Source organism: Beauveria bassiana, assembly GCF_000280675.1.
Source record: "Beauveria bassiana ARSEF 2860 unplaced genomic scaffold BBA_S00031, whole genome shotgun sequence".
Taxonomy (NCBI): Eukaryota; Fungi; Ascomycota; class Sordariomycetes; order Hypocreales; family Cordycipitaceae; genus Beauveria; species Beauveria bassiana.
Window position 1 is genome coordinate 250,114 of NW_007930866.1, and position 23,762 is coordinate 273,875.

Consider the following 23,762-nt stretch of genomic DNA (forward strand, 5'->3'; position numbering starts at 1 on the left):
CCTGATCGACGGAAAAGGTAAACGAGTATTCAGCCCCCCCCCCCCCTCTCAATTGCTCTTGTCAGCCTTCCAATTATATAACACTTTCTATTACACCGATTCAGGCTACACTGAGCGCCAGGTCGCCGTAGCTGCAGAGAGATATATTTGTAAGCCCGAGGACAGCAAGTATGTGCGACAGTCTCTATTCGCATGCGCACACAACGGCAAATTTTTTGGCGGGAATTTGAAGTTTCTGCAGCATTGTAAGAAAGGGTGCAAAGACGCAGGGTACCGGAAAGACGATTATTGTCTCTAAAAAGGTGTGTGTTAATCACAGAGGTGTGGTTCCTTTTACCTACAATGCGTTGGGTGTGACTCTGAAGAAAAGATGTATAAGTGGGAATAGCTTTGGAACAGAATACCAGAATGTCAAATTGAAGTGATTTTTTTTTTAGACTCACTGGCTGCTTGGTGGCTTTTGCTAGCCTTATTCTACACTCGAAATAATTCCGTGTGAACCTCGTAGCGAACAAACTATTGAAAAAGATTATACTGTCGGCTAAATCTGCGCCGCTATCTCTGGACCAACCCATCACCTTGCTTAACCTATAGTCGGGCTAATGGTTGGCATTGGCAGCTGCGCACCGGAGTCGAGCATAATTTTTTTTTTTTCAAATCCAGATCTTGCCCTCTCTTGTCAAGCTTTATTCATCATGGCCTTGTGCGCAAATCACGACACGGTTCGCCTTGTATGCAATGATGTTTCCATATTGGGCATGTGGGGTAGGTTACAGTGCAAGACGTTGAGATATCAAGCATAAAAATGCGGATCCACACTTTCCATTATGAGTAAACGTTTCGTAGGTGCCACATAATATAATAAGTAGTTTATGTTTTCTATAAATACTTTTAGTATTATAAACTTCAACTCCCTCGTTGCCGAAAACTGTTTCGAGGGTGCTGGCTGTATTCGCGTTGCTTTCCCGCCAAGAGCCTCAACACTGTTCTACTTGTAGGGACCAACAACTTTGCATTGGCGAACCTCAAGGACCCATGTCATCCTCCACCGTGTGGTGAGCCATAGCCTAGGTACTCAGTAAATTTGCAGGCTCCTCGGCGGACCCGTATGATGCGGCCAAGTAAGTCGCAGAATAGCGGAGATTAAAATGTATGAGATTGGTGTGCGCTATTTCATTTGAGAATCGTAATAAATAATAAATGACCGAGGTTTTGCAGCCCTCTGAATTTAAGCAGCCTTGCGAGCGATGCAGTCGTAGTTAGTAAGTTGCAGCTCCGAGAGGACGGTTCTCTAGTGCAACCAGACCCTAGGTATCACGACAGGGGCGGTGAACTGCCTGCCGCATTGTGTGACAGCGGAGTATCGTCCCGGCCCTCCGTTTGTTTTTAGTGCAACGTTTTTACGTTGTACTGGTAAGAAGCGCACTATGAGTAATGCTTGTGGTTGTTCAGTGGCTTGAATGCAGGGTCGTACCAGGCAAGGTTTAGTGCAACGGACACCTTGTCGCAGCAAAATGCATGCCTAATAAGTTAACTAAGGTAGGTAGGTACCTAGTGCTGCCACCATCTATTTCTCCTTGTCGCTTCTGCAGGAACACTTTTTCGTTCCTACAAACTCTGGCTACCGAGCGAAATTTCCAGCATCTGCAGAGCCTCAGATCAAGTCAGCGCCATCATCATACTCAACACGATTTTCTACAAGCACCATCAGCAGCCAACGCCCTCTCCCCGATAAATACGATCCTCTACAAGAAGAAGTCCCAATGAAGCTACCTGTTCTTGCACGGGAAATCCACTGTGACTGCAAAGAAATGCCAAGCAGCTAGCTGGGCTGTGATTCACACATCGGGTGCCAAGCTTTTCTGGGTCCCTCCGCGTCCTCGGGCCCGAAAGTGGTGGCCTGATAGCCTGTAAGGAGAATGGTTCCTCGGAATCCGTTTAGAGTTTTTTTCCTTCTACACCAAAAGGGGAATGTTTGCCAAGAGAATATGTGGCGTGCGCGTCAGCCCTGGCTGCACAAGGTGAAGGCTTCAGCGGAGTTTGGTGCACGCAACAATGAAACTGCGCCCCAAGAACGTCGATTCATCGTGATTCGTCGTGATTCCTGTCACGGCGTCTATATAACGGTGGGCAGCCTGTCAAGCGCATACAATGTCACATTGTCCCTGGTCGTACAGTCTGAAGCGACTTGAACCTACACAAAGTCACATCGCATCCTCTATATATTGAGCATTTTTCTGACCTTATTTCGGATACCCCCCTACAATTCTCTTCGTTTTGGTATTTACACGAAGCCTCTGCTTCACATCCTGAGTAGCCATGGAGGCTCCAGGCAAATCCAAAGTCATGGCCACAAATCTTGACGAAAAGGCGGCCCGGCCATCACTAGAAAGCGAATCCAAGTCTGAAAAGTCATCAGGCAATGCCTATTTTGTAACAATATCCCCATACTTTTCTGTTGGAATACGTCTAATTTGAATCATTCATAGCGAATATTTACCTACGCCACCGCGTTCGAGTACACGCTCCAGGGCATCGCCATCATCGCCGCCATTGGCTCCGGCGCTGGCATCGCCCTGCAAAATCTCATATTTGGCGATTTCGTCACGACCATGACCGATTTCACCAATGGGAGAGCCACACCAGCTCATTTCCGCAGCGAAGCCAGCAAGCTAGCGTACGTCCAAAACCCCAACACTGAAGCCCGCATCGAAAACCACTAACACCCGTCACGACAGTCTGTACTATGTCTATCTCGGAATCGGCCGATTCGCCCTCTCGTACATCTACAACGCACTTTTAACCTATGCCTCGTACCGCATCGTCCGCAACCTCCGCACCGCGTACCTCCGCGCCGCGCTCAGCCAAGAGGTTGCCTACTTTGACGTTGGCTCAGGTGGCTCCATTGCGACGCAAGCCACCAACAACGGCCGTCTCATCCACGGCGGCATCTCTGAGAAATTCGGCCTTACTTTTCAAGGCCTGGCCGCCTTTGTCACGGCATTCATCATTGCCTTTATAACGCACTGGAAACTAACCCTGATTACGCTGTGTGTCGCGCCCGCCATCATTATCGTCATGGGCGTCATTTCGACTTTCCAAGCCGCCATTGAGACCAAGATTCTAGACACTCACGCGCAGGCCAATTCATTCGCCGAGGGCGTCTTGGCAAGCGCGAGGACTGTGCATGCGTTTGAGATGCGCTCGCGCCTCGTGGCCAAGTTTGACGCTTTTCTGCAAGAGGCCCATCGACTGGGCAACAAGAACTCGCCGCTGTTTGGTGCTTTATTCTCGGCCGAGTACACCATCATCTATCTGGGCTTTGGTCTGGCATTCTGGCAAGGTGTGAATATGCTGGCGAGAGGCGAGATTCAAAACTCGGGCCAAATCTTTACTGTACTGCTGTCTGTGGTGATTGCGGCCATTAGCCTGACCAACTTGGCACCCTACCTGATTGAGTTTACCCGTGCTGCCACGGGCGCTTCCCAGATGTTTGTCCTCATCGACAGGAAATCTAAAATTGACGCTTTTGCCACAGCTGGTGAGAAGCCGAGCCAGACGGAAGGCGATATACAAATCGAAAACGTTACATTCGCCTACCCGACTAGACCCGACACCGTTGTGCTCGACAACTTTTCTCTCAATATTCCTGCTGGCAAGGTCACCGCTCTAGTGGTAAGTCTGATCGATAGCACCCCTGTGTACGTATTGACTCATGATGTGATAGGGTCAAAGTGGCTCAGGAAAGAGCACCATTGTTGGTCTTCTCGAGCGCTGGTATGATCCTCTTTCAGGTGTCATCAAGCTCGACGGTCGCCCCATCACCGACTTGAACCTGAACTGGCTTCGCAAGAATGCACGACTTGTTCAACAGGAACCCGTCTTGTTCCAAGGCTCTGTATTCGACAACATTGCCAACGGCCTCGTCGGCACACCCTGGGAAAACGTGCCCCGCGCTGAAAAAATGGCACGCATCCAGGAAGCCGCCGAGACTGCCTTTGCGCACGACTTCATCTCGGAGCTTCCCCAAGGCTACGACACGGAAATCGGCCAGCGCGGCGGCCTCCTCTCGGGCGGCCAGAAGCAGCGCGTCGCCATTGCCCGCAGCATCGTCTCGCAGCCCAAAGTCCTGCTCCTCGACGAGGCCACCAGCGCGCTCGACCCGCACGCCGAGGGTGTCGTCCAGCAGGCGCTCGACCGCGCGTCCAAGGGCCGCACCACCATTACCATTGCGCACAAGCTGGCCACAATCCGCAAGGCAGACAACATTGTCGTCATGGCAAAGGGCCGCATTGTTGAGCAGGGCACGCATGAACTGCTGCTTGCGGCTGGGGGCGTGTATGCGAATCTAGTCTCGATTCAAAACTTGGCCGTCACCGCAGCGGCGGACTCGGATGATGACGACGAAAAGTCGGATAAGACGGCGCAGGAAAGCGATGCGCTGGATCCGGCCGACTTGCAGCAGACGCTGACGCGCCACGCGACAGAGGATAGGCGGCGGATGGAGAAGCAAAAGAATCGAGATAGCTATGCCAACCACAAGCAGGTTGGCATGGCTACTGCCATTATGCGTGTGATTAAAGAGAGCCCTGATCTCACTTGGGCATACATTATGACGGTGATTGGCTGCATGGGCGCCAGCGCCGGTTTCCCCGGTCAGGCTATCTTGGTCGCCAACACTGTCCAAGTCTTTACCTTGACCGGAGCCAAAATGGTAGAGAGAGGCAACTTTTTCGCGTCCATGTTCATCGTTCTCGCTGCGGGATGTCTCGTCTTTTACTTTATTCTCGGCTGGACTAGCAATACCATTGCCCAGGTAAACCCCGCCCTGCTCTTTTCTACTACTAAAACACTGTCAGACTAATGTTTGTCCTTTCCAGGCCCTCTCACACAAGTTTCGTCGTCAGAGCTTGAATGACATGCTACGCCAAGACTTGCAATTCTTTGACCGCCCAGAGAACAACACCGGATCCCTAACGAGCCGCGTGGACAGCAACCCGCAGTCCATCCTGGAGCTCATGGGCATCAACGTCGGCCTCATCTTCATCTCCATCCTCAACGTCGTCACCTGCAGCGTCCTTGCCATTGCGTACAGCTGGAAGCTCGGCCTCGTCGTCGTGTGCGCCGGCATGCCCCCCTTGCTAGCCGCTGGCTGGCTCAAGATTCGCTCCGACGTCAAGCTCGACGACCAGCTGTCGAAGCGCTACTCCAAGAGCGCCTCGATTGCCTCGGAAGCCGTCACCTCGATCCGCACCGTGTCGTCGCTCGCCATTGAAGAGGCCGTCATGAGCCGGTACACGCGCGAGCTCGACCACGCGGTAGCGGGCTCTGTGCGGCCGCTGCTCTCCATGATGATTTGGTTCGCCTTTACGCAGTCCATCGAGTACTGGTTCCTGGCGCTCGGCTTCTGGTACGGATGCAGGCTGCTGTCCTTTGGCGAGCTGTCGCTTTTCAGCTTCTTTGTCGCCTTTATGAGCGTCTTTTACTCTGGACAGGCCACGGCGCTGTTTTTTCAGTTTTCCACCAGCTTGACAAAGGGCAAGAATGCGGCTAACTACCTATTCTGGCTCCATGATCTCGAGCCCACCGTCAAGGAAACTAAAGAGAACAAGGACAATGGGCCCGGCGCAGCGAGACCAGTGGCGTTTGATAATGTGCGGTTTTCGTATCCCCTGCGTCCAGAGACGTCTGTTCTCAAAGGCGTAAATCTTGAGGTATGTAGAACCGCGGCGAAAAACATGTCCTTTCACCAACGTAACTGACCATTTTTGAAAATGATAGATTAAAAAAGGCCAATTCGCGGCTTTTGTCGGTGCATCCGGCTGCGGCAAGTCCACCATGATTGCCATGCTGCAGCGCTTCTACGACCCCTCGACCGGCAGCATCACCATCGACCACAAGGCGCTGAGCAGCCTCAACCCACGTCTGTACCGCCGCGCCGTCTCCCTCGTGCAGCAGGAGCCCACGCTGTTCCAGGGCAGCATCCGGGAGAACATATCCCTCGGCATCGACGCGCCCGACGACCAAGCCGCCTCTGGATCATCATCAGCTCCAACAACCGCTGCAGATGTGTCCGACGCCGACATTGAAGCCGCGCTGCGTGCCGCCAACGCCTGGGACTTTGTCGCGTCGCTGCCCGACGGCGTGCACACGGCCGCCGGCGCCAACGGCACGCAGCTATCGGGCGGCCAGCGCCAGCGCATCGCTATTGCGCGCGCGCTGATTCGGGATCCCCGGATCCTGCTGCTCGACGAGGCCACGAGCGCGCTCGACACGGAGAGCGAGCGTATCGTGCAGCGCGCGCTGGCAGAGGCGGCCCGGCGCGGGGGAGACCGCATCACCGTCGCTGTTGCTCATCGATTATCGACCATCAAGGATGCTGATATTATTTGTGTTTTTTATGGCGGACGCATCGTGGAGCAGGGCTCGCATGCGGAGCTGATTGCGCAAGGGGGCATGTATCGCAAGATGTGCGAGGCGCAAAACGTGGACTAAACGGCGGGGGCGCAACGGTTGCTGAACCTGGGCAAGGACTTAATTCTAGCTTTAGACTTTTTGAATTTCACACTATATTAATATAATTGAACTACGTTGGCGTCATTAATATTCTCTATGTAGGCATCAAAAGGTTACACATAACGTGTCTCGTAAGTTGACAGTCTTTAGGTATTGAACCCCGCCATCCCCGCCGCACTCGTCGCTGATGTCTGTATAAAGATATGTTTCTTGCAATCAAAGACGACAGGAAGGTCGAGAGGATTCGGTGCCACCAAGTTCCATACATGCCAGGAATAGGAGCTGAGCTTCGTCATTGTCCAAGAGCTCACACCTGGCCCTGGTTGCTCCTCATTCCACATCTCACCACCACAATAACTCCACGCTGAGCATATACAAACTCTCCAGATCTCGTCATGACTGCCAACCTCTCCTCGCTTGTATTCAGCCAATCCATTGGCATGTAGAAATGTCTCGTGGCGCCAGTCTTCTTGCCGCATGGAGAGCTGCACACCCAAAGGTCTTGGTCCAGGAACACGGCTTGGTTTCTGTACACACCCACGACACTGTCAAGCCGCAGATGATGCCAATTATTTGATTCTTGGAGTTTGATCTCAGCTGTGGTATCAAATCCCAAACTGCTCCAGGTGCTGCACTTTGTGACCGGATTGCGCTCCAAGGTGGACCATTCAATGACAATAGACCTTTTATCGTGGGTTAGATGGGCGAGAGTTTTGACCTTTTTATCGGCCCACTCAACAGCCAAATCGTGATCCAAAACAATGCCGTCTGTGCTTGTGAGTGTTTCAAACGTATCCCAGCTAAAAATTCTTGCCACTTGAAGATCCAAGCAGATAATCTGCTCAGAGCGGTGCGGGTGTTGAAGCCAGAATGGCAAGTTTTCAGGATGATCAAAAGCCGTCTGTAAAGTCTCTTGACCAGTATTTAAGTCGAAAAAGCTGTGCGCTCCGCGAAACGATGCGAGTAATCGGGTGCTATCCGGGCTAAGGAGCAGCTGTCTCACAGCGCCATTATTCGACTGACCGGGATAGAAGTCCTGCTGCCTCTCGCAGTTCCATTTCGTCGTCGATATTTGCTTTAGACGACTTACGATGAACCGTTGTGACGAGTCAATCGACACAAGAGTTGAACCATCAGCGGACCACTCCAGAACCTGAACGTCAAAAGTAGAGCCATGCGTGTACAACTGTTGCAAGACTCTCCCGCTTTGCGTGTGATAGAGTAATACATCGCCATTGCTTTTCCCGCAGCAAACAAAACTCCCGGTTGAATCACAGATCAGACTTGTGATATTTACCAAGGATGACGAGTCACCTGTGATGGTGCAACCTGTCCGGCTGAGCGTACTGTTCTCCGACTCGACTCCGCTCAGGGATGAGTACTCCCGAACACTGACCAGTAGTACCTCAGGGATCCAAACATTGCAATCTGATGCCCGAATATCGTAAAGCTTTGTACCGTCGGGACTGAAGCAAAGTCCTGTAACCATGTCGCTGTATTTGTCAATCTTGTAGAGAAGTTCCATGGTATCTGCCGCGAAAAACTTCAAAACACCACTTGAATCGCCCGTAACCAAGAGAGTACCGCTTGGATTACATACCGCAACACGGACGTCTAGACGAATTTGGGTTGTTGTTTGAGCCTGGATATCGTATCGTATCATAGTGCTGTCATGATCCACCACATAGATGTCGTTGCTGGACGGATTGAAACATGATCCAAGAGGGTTACGGGTTGGTACACTCTCAACAATCTCCACTCGGTCGACATGCCACACCTCGATGGGCCATCCCTTGTATGCGAGGCTGACCTTGGTGGTGTCCTTGTCAAAAGCTACCCCCCACGGCCATCCGCGATACTTGCCGTGCACAGACTGTCGTTCAAGCCGTGATTCAGTTGCACTGTTTTGCCGAAGATCCCATATTGCAATAGAATCATTTGATGTGAATATGACGACGCATTTGCTGTCAGGCCGGAAAGCAGCACCCAGGCATCGCGATCTTCCCGGATTTGCGAGCTCTGAAACCATTTCCCCCGTCTTGGTTCTCCAGGTCTTCATGGAGCGAAGATCACCAGTGACTATGTATTCGCCAGTGCTGTTTATGTGAAGAGCAACAATACGCTCTCCATGGCTGAAGCGGCGAAGTTCCTGACAGGTCTCTGCGTCATACACTATTGCAGTCCCTGTACTGCCGGACAGTGCCACCACTAGGTATGTGGCGCCGCAGACGAGGAACTTACATAGTCCGCCGTCGCGTGCCACCGTAATGTGTGCCAGACAATCGTCCCAGTGCTTATGACCAGCACCAACGATGCTGATGTCACCAGCTGCGCCAAATTGCGAGCCAATCTGAGTCTTGACTGGACAAAATGGCGGCAGAAGCTTGTGGATTGAAAATGGATATGACACAATGTTTCTTCCATATTGCGGTGCGATGCGAACTAGATCGACTGCCCATCCAGAGACGAGTCGCTTATTCGCGTTACTGATCAACGGGGACTGCACCATTAATGTCTCCAAACCAAGAGCTCCAGCAGTGAGGAGCGACAAGTCGCCAAGTAGTCCTGCGACCTCGACCCAAGATAACACTGACGTGCGCAGGAAGTCGCAGATGGTCAGCTCTAGTGGCTTATCAATGGCGGCGTTTTGAAGGTGGTCAAACCATGAGGTGGCAGAATAATACAGCAAAGGATGAATAGCATTCAACTCGGCGACGCTGCGGGGATGTCGAAGACTGCTGCTGATTGGGGAAGCAAAAGTGTCCTCAGTCCAGACGCCCAGACAAATTCGCGTCAAATGATGATGAGCCTGGAGGCTATCCACCGAGAATTCCGAATCTTGGCATTGCAATAAGAATTCTCTCACGGTCTCATGAATAAGCTGGACTATACCGGAGTCTTTGTCCACCTTGATGAGATGTGGGCATACTTGTTTGATTGTGTAGTCGAGACTGGCCAGTCTCCCGAATGTAGGATGTAAAGCGGCTTGCAGCTCCAGCGTCCCCAGCGGCCGCATTGCACAGACTGTGCTACCCAGTATCGCCTTGGCAATTTTCTTATTAATTTCACGCATGGCAGACATGCCGTCTAGAATCTGTTGAAAGAAATTGGCCATCTCGGAAGGCATCGCCTCCAAGGCTTCGTACACACCTTGAAGCGTGTGAGCGGTCGCTTGAATTTCTTCCACGGCGAACCGAACCCACAAAAAGATTCCTTGGGACTTTGCAACAAGGAGTTCAACTATCTGGCTAATCTCGTTTGGGTCAAATGGAAGCGATTCCAGCTCGTGTCGAGCATGAGCTGCCATATCGTCCTTTGTGTCAGCGGGTTCAATTTCTTGTTGGTGCAAAGCTTGCTTCGGTACACTAATTGTAAAGATGTGATTAGAAACCGAGAGTGGTCGACGATTGGTACCACATGACTTACGAGGTCTGTAGACTGCGTTTGATGTCCATGTCAACTCTAGATGTGATGAGAATGTTGATCGGAGTTTGGGAGTTGATCTTGCCGATGAGCGATATCAATTCTGATGGCGCATCAGCCTCGTCAAGGGCATCGATGATCCAGTACCATTGACTTTCGGCAGAGCTCTTGATCTCAAAGAGGGTATCGATGAATATTTTCTGCCAGAGGACTCGTGTGGGCATGGAGTGAATCTTTGCTTGTTGAGCATCAATGTCCATCAGCTTCTCGTAGAACTCGAGTGAGTGCATTGACATCTGTGCTATGAGAGACAGCAAAAATGAGCGCGTCGTTCTGCCAGTAACATTGTTACGACGAAAAAAGTAGAAGGCAGTGAGCAGGTGCTTTGAATGCAACTTATCGATAACAGCGCTGACCAGGACTGACTTTCCGGCGGCAGGAGGTCCGTAGAGCCATAGATACCGGCCTGGCCGTGTGGAGTTCCGATCTGCCCACCATTTGAAAGAGCTCTTCTCAAAGATCCATTGACAAGAGTCCGCGACAACTCTATTGTCGCGAAAGAAGAGCAAATTTTCTCCACTGGTATCGTCTTGGCCCAATATTTTGGACAGTTGTTTCGCTGCAAGATTGGGTCTCCTGCTGATGCTTGCATGCCTGGCTCCAGATCCAACAGTATATCCTGGCGGATGTCCGTCATCCAACGGCGCTGAATCTGGAGCCGGAATGGCCTTTGGTATATTTTGGACCCTTGTTTCGATGAGGTGTACCAATAGATTCTTTATCGTCTTGTAGCCTGGAGCTCCTCGGGACTCGAATTTGCAAATCATGCGATGATCTCCTTCGATTCGTGAGGATCCTTCATTGTCATATCCAAGAACAGCGGTATCGCGGTCTACAAGAACCTATAAATTTCTTTCATCAGTTGCATGCTTACGTGTTTGGGCCCAATCCGGCTAGGGGAATATAACATACTGCGCTGCGGCCAGCTCCTATGGAGGTCGGTCGATTTTCGTACAAAGACCATAAGCACACGTCTTTTGCATAGTGCCTAAAATCTTCATTGATCGCTGATATGCTCATGGATTCGCGTTTCAATTCCTCAACAAACTGCTTTGACCCAATGGTCGCAGATAAAATAGCGTGAAGCTTTGCAGCATTTTCAGAGCCGCGATGGGGAGTTCCTAGGAAGATCATAGCTCCTCGAGAAATGGATTTGCCCACCTCTGTATAGGTGCTGTCGCGTGCTGCCATCATATACGCCTGCGAAACATGAATAAGCAGCCTTTCGTTACCAGTCGACTTTCAGGACAATTGTCTACCTTCTTAACGACAAGTCCACCCATAGAATGTGAGACAAATATTATCGGCGCATCCGAAAGTTTTGCGGTTAGGAGATCGAGCAGGAGGGACTTTGCAAAGTCGGAAATGGTACACAACTTGGACGCCGTGGCCTGAATTTCCGCTGCGTATCCAAACATGTAAATACGTATCCTTTCCATACCTGGCTCGTGGGGGAGCCAATCTCGAGGCCAGAACTGGATGGCAACTTAGTGGCCGACTTGCTTGTGGGTGGACTTGATTACCCACCGTATCACCTTGCTTTGATGGGTACCGCCATGTCTTCACAGGATGTCCACCAAGTCCATGGATAAACACTATCGTAGCTTCTGGCTCTGTAACATCATGCGTGACCTCACTTATTCCAAATCTGCTCAACTCGAGTCTGTCATCCGAGGCTGGCTCGGCTGGCTCGGCTGGCTCGGCTGATCGAAAGCGATGAAGCAAGCTGGTGATACGCCGAGACGATCGCGCCGGGGCACGCATGAGATGGGAAGCCATCGCCCCCGAGCCACGTAAGAACCACTGATAAAAGTCAATATGATCTGGAATAATTCCGAACAAATTTGCCAGTGCTCCTGTCAAGTGTTTGGAACTGGCGGGGAGTGAGTATATGGAGGCTTGAGTAGGGGAAACCGTATTGGAAAAGCAATAGGGCCGGCCTATCCCATCAGCCCTCATGCAGACCAATATTATACCCCCGCATGCCTGCTCCATGGGGAGAAGATCTTACCATGGTGGATTGGATGACTCCCCAGGGCCGGCCCGCTGCACCGCATCAGGGTAGCCTCGTGGGCGGTTAGAGGGGCCTTCCGAATGGACGGAAGCCGCTGCGCATGACAGCTGGCGCTGCCTTTGCAGCCTGTGGCTTGATTTCAGCTTTTGTATTATTATAACAGGGGTAACCAGGTCATGTGCACTACACGTGCTAAACCAAGCAAACTTGTCGGCTGTGATTAAGTCGTGGCTTGGTTTTCCCGTCCCCTGTAAAAACTTGACGCCCAGTGAAGCCAGTAGAACGATTCATCTCTCGAACTCCTTGGAAGGGTACTTTTTCGCTAGATACTTCATGTTTGAGATCATTCTGTTTACAAAAGTGTTAGAAGAATGCCGTTTCATCATTGCATATCAGTTTGCGTACTCCTTCTTAGTGTCCTTGAGCCCAGAAAGCATGATACAAAAGTGAAGGTCAAATCGGAGTTCATAGAGCATGATTCGGTCCTCAAACTCGGTCGCTGGGTGACAAGGAGGAACCAAAGTCTTGTACACATCAAGGTACCTTGTATTGAGAAGATTTCGGGCCGGTCTCCAATTTCCGAGTTCGTACTCGTTGTGGGCGTAGAATGCCGCGGCATCAAAGATGACGGGCTCACCTGTATCGAGATTCGTAGAACAATTGCCAAACCTTTGAACGTCAATAGAATGTTTTTTTTTCTCAAAGTCAGGCAAGAAACACACCAGAGATCGCCATGCACAAGTGCCGGTCGAATACGGTTGGGACCTTGTTCAAGCGGCCCAAGTAGCCGCGGAATAACGAAATCAAAGATGGGCTGCATCGCCTCCACGAGCTCTGGCTGCTCGCCATTGACTTTGACATCCATTGCAAGCATGTACCGTAGACCATCAGCGAAGAAAACTTGCCAAGACTCGTTCCAGGTGTTGATCTGCGCAATATTGCCATTGCAAGTCGTGACGTGGAAGCCAAACTGGCCAGTCGGGCTGACACTTTCGCGGTGCATCTTGGCTAGCTTCGCGCAAAGCTTTTCCGGATCGGGTATATCCCCTTTTGCCATCTTTATAAACGTGGAGAGGAAAAAAAAGAGGTCGGGGGTATCCTTGCACCGGCCCCAGGTGATGGGCTGGGGCGAAAAGTCCGGCATCGTTTGATTGATGGCACTCATGCCTTCGAATTCGCCCTTGAACATTGCCTTGCCCAATTCTCCAGAGGCTGTCTTCAGAAAAAACGCACACTCTTGACCAGTGTCGGAAACTGCAGTGATTTTGGTCGTCTGTGTCCAGAGTGATGACCCATAGGCTGTAGCCTCTACAAAGTGACAACCGGCTGGTAGAGCTGAAGCGAAAAGTTTAGCATCAGTCGTAGGTAATGGAGGGAGGAAAGGAATATCGGAAGAGTTGAGTACTTGCCAGCTTTGATGTTTTGGTCAATTTCAATGCGTTGGCCATGGACGGGCTTTTCTAGAGGTGTAGACGACGTTGAAGGTGTAGAGCGCGCAGTTTGAGAAAGTTCAGCTACGCCGGTGTCGCTGCGATTCGAAATGTCAGTCTGCTCGATAACACCATATTTCGACGGCGTTGATGAAGGCATGGTCGACAATGGAGCTAGCATTGGCGTGTCCATCTCGGAGAATATGCGCTGCTGGTTTGGTTTGTATCGTAACGCTGACAGCTGTTTGCCGCCTCCGTCTTCATTACAGGCTGAGCTGTGTTCCGGCTTGGAAGACTGCTGTCATGCTGCAGAAAGTGCCGTAAAATGGTACAGAACCAGTGTCAGATTAAAGTCTCAACTCTAGGTTGTCTAATTGTGCGTTGAGCGCCTCTTTGGCTTTTCCGGCCCGGTCATTCCCTTTCCTTCTTTTGACAGCAATTGTCGCAGGGGTACGTCAGCAGTCTGCGGTGTATATTTTTTGGGGGTGGCTGGCCACGTGAGGCGTTGTGCCCCTCACAGCGTCCTTGATCACTGGCATACCTATTTGGTTTCTGTCACACATTATTTTTATTGCTGCTGCTTGTTTTTAACATTTTTGGCGTCAATGGCTTAACCGCCAACACTATGTCCTCTACACCAGGCTTGCCGCGTCTCTTGTCGGCTAACCAAGTCGTTACCACTATGAGAGCCTCCATCGCCATGGTCAAGGCAGCGCAGGACCGCGTAGTTGACTCGGTCAAGCTCACAGACGCTTGTTTCGACAGCGTGATGCTACCGTGGGCCATAGCCGAGAACCAAGCTCAAACTGCCCGAGGTATAATCGAGCTGTTAAAGTATGCGTCTCCAGACCCAGCCATCCACGGCGCAGTGGCCGTCGCCACGACGCTGGAAGAAGAAGCCGAGGCTGTCTGGTTGCGACGAGCCGACCTGTTTAAACTCGTCAAGGCTACTTCCGAGAAAAATGAAACGCTGGACGTGGAGTCTCGCCACTATCTCAGAGACAAAATGCAAAGATTTATCGATGCCGGCCACGAGTCTCTTGGTGACGATGGGATCAATCGCTTTCTTGAGATCAACAATCGCATCGAAGAACTGGCCAAAGCGTATAATAAAGCACTAATTGAAGAGCGACCGGGTGCCTGGTACTCCGCAAAAGATGAGCTTCAGGGTCTATCGGCACGTGAATTGAGTGGATGGAAAGCTGGCCAAGGAGAGCAACAAGGACTTCTCTACGGTCCTCCCGCCAACAGCGGCTTGCTCAAAGTGCTGCCATATCTCGACAACCCAACCACTCGTCGCAAGATGTACCTGCAGGATCGAAAGGGACTGGCTGAGAATGCCAAGATTTTTCACGAAATTGTAATCCTGCGTGACGAGAGGGCTAGGCTCATCGGTTACGACAACCACGCCGCCATGCGCATAAAGACCCGAGCTATACGGTCTCTTGAACAAGTTGAGAGCTTTTTGGGCGATTTGGAAAAGTCTATCATTCCAAAGGGGGTGCAAGAAATTTCCCAGCTTCAGTCTATACGAAGAGAAGATTGCAAAAGGTGGGGAGTGTGGGAGGAAGGTGACGACAAGGGTTTCCCTCCGTGGGATCTGGCATACTATCGAACGCAGCAAATGAAGGCCGCCGGTGTGGATGACGCCAATGTCGCTCCTTTTTTCCCCCTTGATACAACAATAAGTAAGATGCTAAAACTGTTTGAGTCCTATTTGAGCTTGCGATTCAAGAAGATACCAGACTCGCGGCTCGACGAGTCCACCCTTTGGCATCCGACTGTCCAGGCGTGGGAAACGTACAGAGAAGAAAGCTTCGTTGGATATCTATATCTAGATCTCATTGCGCGCGATCACAAATACAAAGGATCCCAATGCGTCAATATTCATTGCGTAGGTCCTTCATTATGATATTGTATTCTTGATGCTGATGAACGCTAGGGCTATGAGAAGCAGGACGGCTCTAGACAGCTACCCGCAACCGTGCTGATGTGCAGCTTTCCAGCACCAACAGAATCCAGCTGTGCGCAGCTTCGCCACCCAGAGGTTGTCACATTATTCCACGGTATGTGTAACGTCGAGTATGCTTTGTTCATAATTTTTGACTTGGTGCAGAACTCGGCCACGGCATCCACGATCTCATGGCGCGAACCAAATATGCTCACTTTCACGGCTACCACCTGCCGGTTGACATTGGTGAAATGCCGAGCACACTGCTGGAGAATTGGTGTTGGACAAAATATGTCCTGAGGCATTTGAGCTGTCACTACACGAAGCTGGATTCAAAATATCTGCAGCAGTGGAGACAGGACAATCCAAACTCCCCTGATCCGGCCGAGAAGATAGATGATGACACTCTCGATAGGATTATCAGGATCCGAAACATTAATCGTGGTCAATATCACCTTTACCAATTGTACGTAACCACAATGCTTGCGCGAAATTATGATACTAATGGAATAAGTAGAGCTATCTCGGTATTCGATCTCAAAATACACGCTGCCAAGTCCCACGAAGAGGCACGGTCGCTCAACTTGTCCAAACTATGGTATGACTGCCGTGAGCGGTACGAAGCAGTGGACTGTTCCGAAGCGAGACAATCCGACCATGAACACGCTTCGTTTGGGCATCTGCTAAACGGCTATGACGTCGGATACTACGGCTATCTCGCCTGTGCTGCGTTTGCCAAAGATGCCTTTTACTCACAGTTTGTCGACGACATCAACGACAAGCAAACATGGGGACGGTTCGAACAGTACGTTCTGAGGCCAGGCGGTAGCCTCGATAATCAGCTACAGATGATCGACGACTTCCTTGGCCGCAAGCCCAACTTTAATGCCTTGGCAGAAAGCCTCTTTGTCTGATCATTCTTCACGTCTCTATGCTTATTCTCGAAATGGTCAAATACTTTCGTTTTTCTTATGCTATAACGTCATCGGGCATCCACTCGTGGGCCACACCACACCCCCTTATAGGCCACCTCTTCCTACTAAAAAATATAAAAATGTACCTTTTTCTGAATAGATTTTATAGCCCTACTATATATAAAGTAATTATATAAAACTAGTAGTAAAGCTAATAAAAGCTTACGTTATAATATTTTGGTTTTTTTAATATATAAAGATAAATTCTTATGGGCCAGCAGCAAATTCGATGCGAATCGAATAAACCCGATATAGATTCGACATTCGTAAGACTTGGCATCGAATGAATCTATCGATTCGATTCGCATTCGATAGATGTCCAACCCTGTACACAACGGTCCTCAACTCCTTCACCAGTACTCTACTCCGAGCTAGGAGTGCCGCGCTATTGAGCCACCTTACAGAGGGGTGTTAGGCCCGCATAAGTTCCATGGTCCGAATTGAGAAAGACACCGATGATAGTGGGGAGAAAAGGAAACCCAAGAAGCGGCTTCCCGAGAGTCTCGAAGATAGCCTTGATCGCTAGCTCGAGGAAGGTTGTCGTCGATCTGGAACACTTTGAAGACTCCCGTTCGAGGCATCGGTACGTGGTATCCGATTGTGGCTCATGCGCAGACTCCCAATATTCACCACGCGGGTGCTGATACCCAAGAAACATGGGGAGAGCATGAGGTACACCGTCTAATTGGAGGGGATGCATTAGTTGACTAATTTGCACAAGGTAAGGAAATCATGGCTTACCTTCGGCATGGGTGACCCTGTTGTACGACCCTGCCTCACTGTCGCTGGCCTTGGATAAGCTGTCGATGTAATCGGCAAATTCCCGATTTCCAACCCTTGGCTGGCCGTACGTGTAGGCACCCGTTGTGTTAAAGGGCCCGTTCTTCAGTCTCGCAAAGGCCAGGTTCGCAATGGCGCCGCCCAGCGAGTGGCCGCTAATCACCACGGAGAACCCGGGGTTCTGCTCGAGCGCCAAGGAGACGGCGTCGATCACTTGGCCCTCGATGGAGTTCCACGCCAGCAGGAAGCCCGCGTGGACGAGGCAGGTGCCGGGGCAGCGGATCGACGGCGAAATGTACGGTATGGGGAGAACCTCAATGTCCGTCAGCGCATCCCTCAGGCCGTTGGTCCCCGGGATGCCGATGATGATTTCCCGCGTGCTCTTCCGCAGCCACACTGCGGCTTGGGTGTCTGTGCTCTGTTGGTTTATGTAGCGGACGAGGGTCACGCTGCAGTTCGCGTCCAGAGCCGCGCTGCCAGGGTCGGTTGCGCTCATCGTTGGAAAGGCGGCGTAGTCCACCAGCTTCTTGTAGACGGCGGGGTCGACTGATACATGATGTTAGTACTTCGGCTTGCCTGTCTCGATATCACCCGGGGGATTATACCAGTTGTTCTTTCCTGTCGTTTCAGCGGGGTTGCCGCGGCTAGGGCGGCAACAAGGCCGAACAGAAGCATCCGAGGACCCATTGCTGCTACCAGAACTCCAGCGGCGTGCAAGAAATGGCAAAAGAGGCTCACAGGAGAAGATCAGGGTGCGCAGTCGGTAAAGAGCAACGGTGCCGCTACATAGCTGCTTTATATAAATCCATTTCTCGTATACAGCCATCACATCGTACGTCGCAGCACCGCCCAATTCAAGAGGAATAGTCCGTGCAGTCAGTGCGCACCGCTGCGTCTAAGCTTAATAAGATACAGCTCAAATATTACCTAGAAACAACAACGCTATATAAGGTTACACATGTTGGATTCCATTAATGGTGCCTGGGCCCAAATATATGCTAATGAAAAAAAAATAATACTCATACCATTACATAGACAGATGTATATCCAACTGTGTAGGTAGCACGGAAGATCTCTCGCACGTTTTCTCTGAGCCAATTAAAGGAGTCAATTAAAGCCTCACCACTAACAAGAGATGGGAATCGCTAAGCCTAATAGGGCTAGCATATTTCTGATGGCGTTAGGGGTTCAAGGGGGTGACAAAAAAGCTAGCCCAAGGCGTCCGCATTATACTTAACGAAAGGTGCATGGAATAGAAAATAATAGAAAATATTTAAGAAGCTAATGAAAAATACAAGAGATGATTTGGACACTAAAATTTAATCTCGTCTTTATTTTAGCTAGATAGACATTTTCTAGGATTTATTAAGAATTATTTAAATATAGGCAGCTAACCTTCAGTACTCCCACTGTAGGCCATTTTTTTCTCACCTGCGTGGGGGTTAGGCTTTAATTAGCTCGAGGAGCGTGCAAGAAAATTGGAGCAGACTATTTGTCTGGCAGATAGTCTAAGACCATTAGACCAGACTGTCAGATCAGACCATCAGGCCAGTCTGGCAAACATAGACTAGACTAACAGTCTGTCTGAGGAGCGTGGACTGGGCTATTAGGAGCGCTGACCCAGCCTCGTACAGCCTCGCACAATATCCCGGAGACATCCAGAGGAACTGGTACCTGCTGAGAAGCACGCACGTACTTCAGCTCTTTTACTGATACGTTACAAACCAATCATGAGTTCGAATAGTCACCAAAAGATGAAAAGGACAAGGGAAGAAGACCCATGTTCATTCGCTTAGCATTCTTCATCCACAAGACAGAAATATATTGATGTAATGGAGCTGATTTTGGCCCGTTTGCGGGCGGACGCCACGCCGAATCCAGAGTCCAAATGTTCAACCCCATCTTTTGGCCAGATGCCACGGCTACGCCAAACGCCCGGCTGGCGTTGGCTGTCGTTTCTCAAACCTAACGCCATGTCAGATCCAAAATGGATCTATTTATTTTGGGCTGCATCATTTCTCGTTTTTTCCGTCTCAAGGCTGCCAAGACTCAAGTATTTGTTGGAGAAAGAAATCCCCCAGCAGCTTGGAAGGCTCTCCTTCTCCCTATACCTCATTCAAGGACCGATTCTTTGGACAGTTGTTCCTACCCTTGACTACCTGCTTGAATGGGATGAAAATTACGTCATGAAGCAGAATGGTCTTACAAGCCTTTGGCCCCTCGGAATGGAAGTTGGATTTCTGTTGGCACAAGCGATTTTGTTGCCAATTTCGTTGTGTTCTGCGCATCTGCTAGAAGAGATCCTCGAGCAGCCTCGCAACAGGTTGCTGCAGTACTATTCCCTCACGATGTTCAATATTCAGGCCAATAGCAACGTCAAAAATCAATGGCTCGACCAATTTTATTCTCATTAGATCATTTATTGTCAACTCCGTGTAGAGATCTTGACAAGATATTATTTTTCAACAGCGCAAGATGGGCTCTCGTAAAACATGAATTTACCAAGGAAGGAGCAATTCAAATGGTTCCTGTGCTCACATTTTGGTCGTCGGCTGTTGTTGAAGCCAGCAGAGCAGTGGCCACCATGTCGTCGGTCATATCATACTTGACAGTCTTGAGGTCTGCCTACATCTGTCGGACTTGGTTGGCGCAGTGTGGCTAACAGACAGACCGACTGACAGACCGACTGAGTCCGTCTGACAGACTTCAGACTGCCAGACCGGCTATTCTCGTCAAACCGTCAGACTGGAGGCCGGTCGGTCTGGGGCGGTCTGAGTCGGTCAGGGTTAGCCTCATCGGGCAACTGTGTGCACCGTAAACTGTCTCATCAGTGCCACCACTGGTCAGCCACGCTATGGAAACGAACCTGACGCGTCTGCATTGCTAGGAAACAATTGCAGCATTCGCGTCGTGCTCTGTAAATCACATCAATATCCGAATCATGAAATCCTCCAGCAGGACGCCGAGTCTCGTGTCATCTATACCACAGTCTCTTGTGTTCGCTCTACCTTAGACCTCGACCGATGCCGAGGGCAGCAACGGCACATGGCCTTAGCCTCTGAGGCTGCCTTGGGTTCACTCTCACAACCACCCTATGTCTCCATTGCAACAGGAACGCGTTACACCAAGTCTTGTCGACGAAAAAAAGCCTGACGAATGTTCATTCCTGATCTGCATATAGGATCAGGTCCTAACAATGGGTAGTCATCATGTCTATTTTGCTACAAATTATCACTTACCTGATACTCGTATCCATTTATGATTCTGCCTCTTGTGGCAGCGCCACAAGGGAGAGTTGAGAGTCAGGTCCTTCACCTCAACATCTTTTGGCCAAACAAGATATTCTGAACCAAGCACATGATCTTGATCTTGTGTAACGTAGGATCAAAGTTGCTCCAATGCCGAAGAGGAGAATGGCCAACGACATGCACTAAGGAAGGGCCGGGCATAACGACTCCACCGCCTGCAGCCTGGGTGCACCACCAAGCAACCACACCTGCGATATCACTGAACTAGTTGAAAGTGCTTGCCTTCTCCCCTGATTTATAGACAAAGCAAACAGATCTAGAGCGTCGAAATGTCTCATAGCGCGAGTTTTTCAATCGGTACCAAAGGTGCAAGAATCCCCGCCATGGGATTTGGTACTTTTCAGCCAGACGACAACCCCAAAGAGGGCGTAACAGAGGCCGTGTTGCGGGCGCTCGAGGCGGGGTATCGACATATCGACACGGCGTGGAATTATGGTAATGGAGAGGCCGAGCGAGGTGTTGGTGAAGCTCTGAGAAAGTGGAACGGCAAGCGTGAGGAGGTTTTCATCGTTACTAAGCTGTGAGAAAGATGTGTTCTTTCACTTTTTGTTCGAAACTAATCCCATGGGCTAGGGCCAACCCCCATCACAAGTCAACAGACGTCGAAGCGGCCTTGGAGCTCAGCCTCGAGAATCTTGGCTTAGACTATGGTAAGGAATTAGACACCCTGAAATAAACTTGAGTAGAGTCTCAGACTTTTACAGTCGACTTGTACTTGATGCACAGTAAGAACGTCACCATGCACCACCTTGATGATGATGCTAAACAGTCATAGCTCCCGTCGCATACGAACGGATTGGCAAAGGCAAATCTGAATGGTTGACTGCTCGGCATCCTGACGGAAAGGTATTTCAACATTTACTCTCCGTTACCCAGATCTTGTGTTGAGAGAAGAATGCAGCCGAAACTCGACATGGCAACGACCCAGCGTTACGATTTGACTTGGAAAGCCATGGAGCAGCTCGTCAAAGCTGGCAAGGTCAAGCACATAGGTACGTAAAAGAAATGCCAATGATGGTCAGAAGTTGACGCTTGAAGGGGTTTCCAATTTCAATATCCGAAAGGTTCAAAAGATCCTCGACACGTGCACAATCAAGCCGGCCGCGAATCAGGTCGAAATTCACCCGTAAGTCAGACATTACCCACGTGAATCAATGGATCTCTACTGAAAATTCTATCCAGTTACCTTTTAGAGTCTGATTTGATCAAATTTTGCAACGAGAATGGCATCCATGTTACTGCATTCTCTCCCTTGGGTGGCGTGCCTGATGCTGCTGTGGCTGCCAATGCGGACGTCCCGGGACCGCTACACAATGAAGTGGTACGTCACCTCAAAGATAGAGCGGCGATCCTTGTAGGCTAATATGTATTTCAGATTATATCCATTGCTGAGAAACATGGCCTTTCTCCAGCTCAGGTGCTTTTGAAATGGGGCTTACAGCGAGGCACAAGTGTGATTCCGAAAGCGTTCACCCCCTCCCATATTACTGACAATTTTGCTGTCTTGGCACTTGAAGACCTTCCCGATGAATACGTTACCGCAATCAATGAGATTAGGAAAGATGAGGGTGAGGTCAGGTTTATCAACTATCTTTCTCACTGGGGGTTTGACATTTTCCGCCCAGGGCCTGAGGATCCCACTGAGGAGCCCTAGATTGTTTACCGCAGAGCATCCAAGGGTAGATTATTAGGTACCTAGGTACTGATCATAGATTATTAAACTTGGAATTTCACGGCATTTTGAGGCTCTAAACTGCGGCTATTGACTGCTGGAAAAGTCAACAAGACAGGCGCGCGCTGTCCTCTGAATATCATTTAATAGCGGCCTCACCCACTGTAATCATCAATTACCTTACCTTAGTTACCCCGCCATTTTAGCGGCGCCGTTCAAACCCCACCAAAACCTCCAAATTTGGCCCGTCTCAACCTTGCAAACACCACCAGTCAGTGACTCAACCAAAAGTTTCGTTTCTTCTTTCGCTATCTGTCCTGCTATTACTCCTGCGTCGAACCAGCTTCTCTGGTGCATCGCGCATTCTCCCTGAATAACAGCCATCATGGCGACCAACGCATCAGCCGGTACGACGCGCACCCCTCTATTTCGCCTCGCCCTGCGCAGTCGGCGCTGACTGACCATGGACAAAATGCAGATGGCGGCGGCAGCACAACATTGCCCTTGCGCAAGCAGCCCAACCCAACTGATTTCGAGTATGCCACACCCCTCAACCCACCACGGCGTTTTCATCTGACCTCTCCGCAGTATCGTATCGACATACCGCAACCTCCTTGCCCAGGATTCCGACCTGACAAAGCCCGTTGCTGCGATTGAGTCGCTCATCGAGTTGCTCAACTCTGTGCCCTCGACAACCGTCTACGAGACACTCGACACGGTCAAGGCCCACTGCGACCGTCTCAAGGCCTCGGTCGAGAACCCCGTCCCGCTCACCGCCGGCACCGACCTCTTTCTGCAATACCTCATTGCCTCGCTCAAGCAGCCGCAGCAGCAGGACGGCGGGCCGAGCAGCTTCGACGCCGTGCGCCAGCACCTCCTCCGCAACGGCCGGCTCTTTGCCGCCCGCGCCATTGCCGCCCGCGCAGGCATCGCGGAAGCCGGCTGGCGCTTCGTCACCGAGGGCAAATCCGTCCTCGTCCACGGCAACTCGCGCTCCGTCCTCGCCGTGCTCGAGCGCGCCGCCAAGAACGGCGCCGGCAAGTTTCGCGTCGTCTACGTCCGCGACTCGGCCCGCGCCGACGAGAGCAATGCCGTCGTCAAGGCTCTCCGCAGCAAGGGCATACCGGTGGCGGAGATTCCGGGCGCCGCCATTGCCCACACCATGGGCCTGCTGCGGCAGGTCGACATGGTGATTGTGGGCGCCGAGGCGGTGGCGCAAAACGGAGGCATCATTTCGAGGATTGGCACGTTTCAGATTGCGCAGCTGGCGAATCGCGCGCATATCCCGTTTTATGTCGCGGCCGAGACGCACAAGTTTGCGCGCAAGTTCCCGCTAGACCAACGGGATATTGGCTTTGAACAAAAAGTTCTCGACTTTACGACTGACGGATCTAGCAAGCAGCCCGTGGATGCTGTTGATTATACCGTGAGTTGCCCAAGACGCCATTGTTACCCAAAATTTTTTTTTTCTGACCATTTCAGCCTCCGGAGCTCATCTCCAACCTCATTACCGAAAACGGCGTCCACCTACCGAGCTACGTATTTGAACAGCTACTAGAGATTTACGGCAGCCTGAATAATTAAGCGAGATGCATATAGAACAGGGAAAAAAAAATTACAAACTACAATGATTG

At 50.7% G+C, this 23,762-nt stretch overlaps 7 protein-coding genes across 7 annotated transcripts; 4 read left to right on the top strand and 3 right to left on the bottom strand.

Moving 5' to 3' along the window:
* Positions 1-2,319: 2,319 nt before the first annotated feature.
* BBA_08160 (ABC transporter) lies at positions 2,320-6,495 on the top strand (the record flags this gene model as incomplete). Its single annotated transcript, XM_008603257.1, has 6 exons — positions 2,320-2,433; positions 2,490-2,677; positions 2,739-3,675; positions 3,728-4,816; positions 4,860-5,714; positions 5,782-6,495. The coding sequence occupies 6 exons, from the start codon at positions 2,320-2,322 to the stop codon at positions 6,493-6,495; spliced, it is 3,897 nt and encodes a 1,298-aa protein (XP_008601479.1).
* A 328-nt stretch (positions 6,496-6,823) lies between these two features.
* BBA_08161 (NACHT and WD domain protein) lies at positions 6,824-11,763 on the bottom strand (the record flags this gene model as incomplete). Its single annotated transcript, XM_008603258.1, has 7 exons — positions 6,824-7,669; positions 7,814-8,700; positions 8,758-9,881; positions 9,943-10,841; positions 10,912-11,199; positions 11,259-11,474; positions 11,527-11,763. 7 exons carry the CDS (start codon positions 11,761-11,763, stop codon positions 6,824-6,826), a joined length of 4,497 nt encoding a protein of 1,498 aa, XP_008601480.1.
* A 537-nt stretch (positions 11,764-12,300) lies between these two features.
* Positions 12,301-13,603, bottom strand: BBA_08162 (fructosamine kinase; the record flags this gene model as incomplete). The annotated part of the gene is made up of 4 exons (XM_008603259.1): positions 12,301-12,361; positions 12,419-12,682; positions 12,736-13,286; positions 13,334-13,603. The coding sequence occupies 4 exons, from the start codon at positions 13,601-13,603 to the stop codon at positions 12,301-12,303; spliced, it is 1,146 nt and encodes a 381-aa protein (XP_008601481.1).
* A 465-nt stretch (positions 13,604-14,068) lies between these two features.
* Positions 14,069-16,308, top strand: BBA_08163 (peptidase family M3; the record flags this gene model as incomplete). The annotated part of the gene is made up of 4 exons (XM_008603260.1): positions 14,069-15,337; positions 15,386-15,509; positions 15,560-15,860; positions 15,912-16,308. 4 exons carry the CDS (start codon positions 14,069-14,071, stop codon positions 16,306-16,308), a joined length of 2,091 nt encoding a protein of 696 aa, XP_008601482.1.
* A 445-nt stretch (positions 16,309-16,753) lies between these two features.
* Positions 16,754-17,835, bottom strand: BBA_08164 (feruloyl esterase A precursor; the record flags this gene model as incomplete). Its single annotated transcript, XM_008603261.1, has 3 exons — positions 16,754-17,049; positions 17,110-17,694; positions 17,754-17,835. 3 exons carry the CDS (start codon positions 17,833-17,835, stop codon positions 16,754-16,756), a joined length of 963 nt encoding a protein of 320 aa, XP_008601483.1.
* A 2,890-nt stretch (positions 17,836-20,725) lies between these two features.
* BBA_08165 (alcohol dehydrogenase, putative) lies at positions 20,726-22,110 on the top strand (the record flags this gene model as incomplete). The annotated part of the gene is made up of 8 exons (XM_008603262.1): positions 20,726-20,976; positions 21,030-21,106; positions 21,161-21,181; positions 21,232-21,302; positions 21,358-21,448; positions 21,495-21,582; positions 21,639-21,777; positions 21,832-22,110. The coding sequence occupies 8 exons, from the start codon at positions 20,726-20,728 to the stop codon at positions 22,108-22,110; spliced, it is 1,017 nt and encodes a 338-aa protein (XP_008601484.1).
* Positions 22,111-22,513: 403 nt separating this feature from the next.
* BBA_08166 (initiation factor 2 subunit family protein) lies at positions 22,514-23,712 on the top strand (the record flags this gene model as incomplete). The annotated part of the gene is made up of 4 exons (XM_008603263.1): positions 22,514-22,535; positions 22,607-22,664; positions 22,717-23,554; positions 23,611-23,712. The coding sequence occupies 4 exons, from the start codon at positions 22,514-22,516 to the stop codon at positions 23,710-23,712; spliced, it is 1,020 nt and encodes a 339-aa protein (XP_008601485.1).
* Between the last annotated feature and the right edge of the window lie 50 nt (positions 23,713-23,762).